This window comes from Gavialis gangeticus, unplaced genomic scaffold (genome assembly GCF_001723915.1).
Source record: "Gavialis gangeticus isolate Ggan-Ray unplaced genomic scaffold, GavGan_comp1, whole genome shotgun sequence".
NCBI lineage: Eukaryota > Metazoa > Chordata > Crocodylia > Gavialidae > Gavialis > Gavialis gangeticus.
This window is the reverse complement of record NW_017729001.1, coordinates 29,899,641-29,906,176: the sequence shown is the minus strand read 5'-3', so window position 1 is coordinate 29,906,176 and position 6,536 is coordinate 29,899,641. Positions and strand designations below refer to the sequence as shown.

The window sequence follows — 6,536 nt, the reverse complement described above, 5'->3', positions numbered from 1 at the left end:
GCAGAGGGAGCAGGTTTCCCCCTCCCTCAGGAATGCAGCCAGCTCCAGTTCCCTAAAGAGCCAGGCTGAGGGTGTGGTCCCCTGTGTGCTGGGCCCATCCTAACTGAATGGTCACAGCACAGAGATTTAAATCACAGTGTCACAGGGCAGAGATTATTGGGGAGAAACCAAGGTGGCTTTCTGCCACAGTGTCCACATCCTTTCTATAGCAGGGGGCCCAACACCAGACAAAGCACTCCAGATGTGGCCTCTCCAGTGCAGAATAGAGGGGAAGAATCACTTCCCTTGAGCCACTGGCGACACACCTGCCAGTGCAGCCCAGGATGCCATTATCTTTCTTGGCAACAAGGGTACTCACAGTGCTCCCATCACTAGCTCAGCATGCAAACCCCAGAGCCAGACAACAAGACCCGTTCTTCTCATCTTGCTATCCCCAAGGCCAGGTCTACCATGCCCAGCAGTGGTGTCTTCAAGCAGGCCATGCTGCCTGCTAAGCCGGAAGCACCGTAGCCATGGTTGTGTGGGCTAATGAGTGCTGATGAGTGTCACTTAGCCTACTCGCCGGGTAATTAGCACACCTGCACGTGCCCTCTGGTGTCAGGGATGGGACGTTTACCTTGCAGGCATGCAATAGTGGGCTCAGTGCCAGCTGCTGCTGGAGAGGAGGTACGGGCCAAAAGCCACCCCCTTTATCTGCCGTGGCAATTCCCACGATCTAATGAGTGCCAAACACAAAAAGTATTCTTCCCATCATGTATTGCAGTAGTATCCTTTGGTGCAAGGTGCTGTACAAACTCAGAGCAAAAAGGCACTCCCTGCCCCTGCCAGCTTACAGTGCCATGCTGAGTCAGCTACGCGGCCTGCAATGACTGGGGTGGGAGTGGGAAAGTGGGGGCCATGCACAGAAGCAAGCTCGGTACAGGGATCACGGAGCAGCTCCAAGATGCCGGCCAGGCTCATTCAACACAGAGATGAACACAGCACAGTTTCCCAGGCAGCAGCTCTGCACTTAGCTGTACCTACTGGGTCCCCACCTCTCACCACCTCTGCCCACTGCCTGCAGCGCTTCTTGAGCCCGTTCGTTCATTAGAGGAATGTATTTAAACTTCTTCATCCTGCTGTGTTTAAAAAAAGAAAAAAGAAATAAAAAAAAAAATCACACGCCACCAGAATCTACGAACTAATGATCTGAAACATTTTGTTCTGCTGGCTAAATATCAAACACTATTGCATGTTTATTCTGGGCTTTCTGCTCATCGGAGAAGGCCAAGGATGTATCCAGGCAACTAGTAGATTAGCCACGATGTACCTAGATTGTGCAGCGTAACAGAGGAAAGCAAATTATGCATCTCTAATTGATGTCAGACATCCACTTCCATCTTATCTCTCCTGCTAGCTTGAATCATCTGCTGCCACCAAATTTCGCCCTTTTTTATTGAGACGTGCTGCATCTCTTTCTCACGCAGAGGGGCCGGTCGGTCATTGCCACGATTGGCATCTCGAAAGAAAGGGATGGGGTGTCCAGGCAGGTTTGCGTCAGAGATCATAGCTTGGGTCATCAAGAAAAGAGGGTTTGGAGCAAATGCCGCGTAAGGAGTCTTACAGCTGGTGGACGGCGGTGCCCAGGCAAAGCAATGGCGTGCGGCGAGGTGATGCAGCAGAAGAGAGATTCTTCACGGGGTCACAGTCCTGGAACGATGAGGGTTTGCAAAGTAGCAGAGGCATGCATGGCCACAGCAGACAGTGGCATAGGATCACCGGGGAAGAGCAGGTGCAGGGAGAAGCGGTGACCTCTGAAAGGCCACCCACAGCAGACAGCTGAGCAGCTTGGCTTTAATTCGGCAACCAGCTGAGGACGAAGGGGGTGGCAGACCATCCCGGTATGAAAATCCAGGCTGTACTGTACCAGCGCCCACACAGCATCCTAGCACCTCCGGTCTGCCAGAGCCACTGAGCCCCATGCCCAGTCTGCCCCGCCGGTTAGCACCAGTGACCACCTGGGGCCCCACACTTTAGGGGCCCCCAAAATTTTGCAACCATTTTTGGGAGGGGGACATTTTTGCAAGGAAGTGGCTCTCTTTGCATTTTAACACTTGATTAGTTATCTAATTCCCTCCCAAAATATTTAAAAGATCCATGATACATAGGTCATCAAGATTAAGCCTGTAAGGGGCCCCAAATGACGCTTGCCCAGGGCCCCAGCAACCCTCAGGCCACCACTGTCCACATCCAGTGGCTGCTGACCGCCTGGCCCAGCGGCGTTGCACAGAGAGGATGGGCCATGTGTCGCCTGTTGCCTCAGGCAGCCGCTACTCACACAAAGTAAAGCAAAAGTAACCATTAAATATATATAAAACTGGGAAAATGGAAACTTCAGAAAGAAAGATTTATACAGTGATATTCTATCCATACAGGTGAAACGTCATGATAATTTATTTTATGTTGCTGATAAGAATTGCAATTCATTTTGTCATTTTTTGTACCGGCAGTACCCTCTTCTTCTTATATTATGCACCATAGGTGTGTGTTTAATTGTATAGCTATCAATTTAATACAGCTTTTCATCTATTGGGTCTGCAGAAAAGCAGTTGTGGCGGCACAGGTGGGCTGTGGAGGTCTGATAGCATGCTGGGGGAAGAAAAAGGTTGAGAACCTGTGCATTAGGTTAACCTGTGCATTAACCTCTGCTGGCTGCCACCAGCCTGAAGCCAAGGTGTCCACAGCAGAGCACTTGGTCCTCGTGTTGCTTGCATTTCCCCATGCTGTGCTGTGCAAGACGTGAATGCGATGGGCTTGCTCATCTCCAGACGCGAGCGTACGCGTTCTTGCCATCTGGAAGGAGCGTGCCAGTGGATTTTAACATGCCAGCTGTTTTCCTCCCAAAATATTTTGCAGCCTGATATTTGCCCCCACGCCGCTCCTCCTCCACTGCCTCGTTGTTCTCTTCTTTCCCTCTCCTCGGGTCGTTGCATGTACTTATGCTCCTGGGCTTGTCTCTCTTGTTTGTTTGGCTTGGAAAGGGTTCAAAGGCGAGAGAGATCACTGGCGGAGCGGAAGGACCATCTGCATCAAAACCCACGAGAGCGGCCAGAAGGAAATCGAGTCCTTTGACTCGGCCATCCTGCTCATCCGCAACCCTTACAAGGCCCTGATGGCGGAGTTCAATCGCAAGTACGGCGGGCACATTGGCTTTGCTTCCCACGCCCACTGGAAAGGCAAAGGTAGGCCGTCTCCCTCGGTAGCCCATGGCAGGAGGGAGGGATGCTGGCACGCAGTAGCCATGCAGGGACGCGGTTGGGAACATGCACAGGGCACCTTTCCATGGGTTGTTTTGGGAAAGGTAATGGCTGTTCTCCACGTCTGCTGGGGATGGGGCAAGAAAGAACAGGTCTCAGCTGCTAAATGGGAGATTTGGGTTGAATATCATACAATCATAGAAATGGAGGGTTGGGAGGGACCTCGGGAGGTCACATCTAGTCCAACCCCCTGCTCAAAGTAGGACCAGCCCCAACTACATCATCCCAGCCAAAGTTTTGTCTAGCTGGGTCTTGAAAACCTCCAAGGATGGAGAGTCCACTACCTCTTTGGGCAACCTGTTCCAGTGTTTTACTACCCTCCTGGTGAGAAAATCCTTCCTAATATCCAACCAAAACTTCAAAGAGCACTTTCTGCCTGGGAGGGTAGTTCAGCGCTGGTCCTCCAGGGAGTGAGGAGACCCTTAGCACTGGAGGTCTTCAAGAGCAGGGTAGACGAATGTCTGTCCAGAAAGCATTAGGGCAGGACTAGATGGGCCCCTAAGGCCACTTCCAGCCCTGTATTTTCTGTTTCAACTGGGAATGGGTGGAGAAGGGGAACTCAGCCCTCTGCTTTGCAGCAAGTCTCCAGAGGAAAACGCTCTGCCCAGCTCTAGGAGGCCCGGCTGGCAGAGCGATGGCCGAAGCTGGCTGCTCCCACCTTTTCCTTTGCTCACCACCTGGCCGATCACCATCCCACCCATTGGGATGCAAAGTCCAGCCTCTCCTGCGCAGAGCTGAAATAGCCTTTGAGGAAGAAAACGACCCTGCAACCTTTGCCCCTGTTGTCTTCAACCACCCTGGACAATCGATCCAGGCAAAAGCACCCTCCGTGCTTCCTGCACACCTTCTGGCCCCAGGGTCCCACCATCCCACGGATGCGAACTGCCCGTAGGGGCCTCTGTGCACCCTGCCAAAGTCGGTCCGATTCTCTAATTCCCACTTAGTGGAGCAGTAAGGAAAACCTCCAGGGTGAGAGTTGCCCCCTTGGAGGCCAGAGCCACTCTCAAAAAGGGGACTGACCCCACTGATTTATGGCACAGCAGAAATCCCCTTGAAGCCTTTGTATTGTTTCTGGATAAGGCTTGGGAGTACCTGGCCATAAACCCTCTTGCAGCTTGATCGTCCTTCCCCTCTCGCTGGACGGTGCCCCTCAGCATCGCCTCCAGGGCAAACCCTGGCCCCTCCAGACAAATCAGCTGCCTCTTTGTTTGCCGCGGGTGCACCCGGCTGCTCGGGAGAAAGTACCTTTCCCCCGCACGGAAACATATTGCGGATGGCGGTTAATTATAGCAATTTACAAATTGCTGTTGTGGAGCTGACTTCATGGGAAAGAGTTAAAATATTTAGCTTGATTGAACATCTGCTACCCTTAATTCAGAGTTTATTTAAGGGGATCTTTGTTGGTGGTGTTGTTGCCGTCGTGGCTGTTATGTGCCTGGATTGCATTATCGCCATGTGCTCAGATGCTCACTCATTCTCTTGGCTTTTTGACTGCCACGATCCAGCCCCCAGTTTCAATCCTTGCCGATTTGTGGGTGGCATGGTGCCGTTGTCAATACAGTCCTGTACAGGGATGCCGCCTGCCAGCGGGACTTTCCTGGCACTCTTCTGATGTGCAGCTCCCCACCCCAGGCAGACCAGGGGAGCAGGGACTTGGTGTTAACGGCCCACAGCAATAAAGCACGACGCCCTTCGATCTCTCTGCGGGGACAGTGCGATACACGATGGGAGAGCCTGTTCTGCACCCGCTCTCCACCCTCTTGTGAGAGCGAGGATCAGAGGTGCTCACAAGCCTTGGCGACCCCGCACAGAGGTGTTGGAGTTTGTGTTCACCAGCACGTTCCCCCCCCAGTCTGCAGGTCTCCTTCCCCCCTAGGAGAGGTCCCAGTGGAGGTAATAGGAGTGCGAGGGCACACTGAGGTCTTCTTCGCCATTGATTTTTGAAGGTTTGGAGGGGAACTCAATTGCTCAGTGGATTTCCTGTGGGCCAGCGATATCAGATGAGCTGCTCTGCAAACCCAGCTCCTCTCTGTATCTGTAAAATGGGTAGAGCCCACGCAGTGGCAGTAGAAGGGTGACTGTGACAGAAATCGCCCACTTCAAAGGCAGACAGGAGGGACAACCGGGCGGGTTCAGTCTGCTTTCCCCCTGGTCTTCTTTCTTGGGTCTCTCTGCTTGCTGGAGTACCGAAGGGGGGCTTTTTGGCCATGTGGACAGCTATCCCAGACTATCCCAGGCACCCCAGGCTGTCCCTGCAGTCTTCCTCCGGATCACGGCAGGAGGTAACAGGCTAGATTTTACTGTCCACTGCCCAATTCAGCTTCTTCGGTGCTCACCTAGATTTACACCCACATCAGATCACACAGGTCGGAAACAAACCAACCCCATCTCATTATACCAAAGACCAAGTGATACCCAATAGCTCTTTGATCAAGGTTGGGTAACAAAGACAGCCGGCCGTTTCTGCTGTTGATATTTAGGGATCGAATCCTAGGAGGTGTGCTTGCAAAGCTTTGCTTGTGTTTGTCTGGCACAGGGAAATGCAAGACAACCCCTTACCTGATTGGCACAAAAATGGTCAATTATGCTCTTTTCTAGCTAAATTGCATTAGGATTTTTTTTTCCAAAGCTGAATGAGTGCTTTCCTATCTGTACCCATTGAACCAACACTTGAAAGGTTGCCCTGAATAAAATGCCATTCAGGGACAGCCAGCAGCCAGACATTCGTGTGTGTGTGTGTGTGTGTGTGTGTGTACGTGCGCGTGCACACACACATGCACCAGCTAGGAAGAGGGCTTGGGATGATTCACTAATTGTAGGAATAATTACTTTTCAGTAGAGACAGTAGAGAAACGAACCTCAGAGAAGCTCATATAATGCAGGGGGGGTCAGGAAGGCCAAGGTGGAGATGGGACTGGGACGAGCAACCCAGATCAAGGACAACAAGAAGGCCTTTTTTAAATACATAGGGGGCAGAAAGAAGGTACCAGGTAATGTGGGGCCCCTGCAAGACAGGCTAGGAAATATGGTCGTCACACCAGATGACAAAGCCAACATATTTAACGACTTCTTTGCCTCCATTTTCCTGAGCAGGGACTGGATCAGCCCCCCCGGAGAGTGGTGGTGGATGGGACATTTTCGACCTGAAGGGACGTGGGCAGTGGGGTCCCCCAGGGCTCAGTCCTCGGGCCCGCACTGTTCAACATCTTCATCAGCGACTTGGACGAGGGGGTAAAAAGC

The 6,536-nt window shown here is 52.2% G+C and overlaps 1 protein-coding gene across 1 annotated transcript in view; it reads left to right on the top strand.

Moving 5' to 3' along the window:
• Positions 1 to 6,536, top strand: part of WSCD2 (WSC domain containing 2) — a 78,142-nt gene that overhangs the window by 54,343 nt on the left and 17,263 nt on the right. Inside the window, exon 7 of the mRNA XM_019507212.1 lies at positions 3,021 to 3,221. Within this exon, the coding sequence (XP_019362757.1) occupies positions 3,021 to 3,221 (201 nt within the window). The remainder of the gene's footprint in view (positions 1 to 3,020; positions 3,222 to 6,536) is intronic.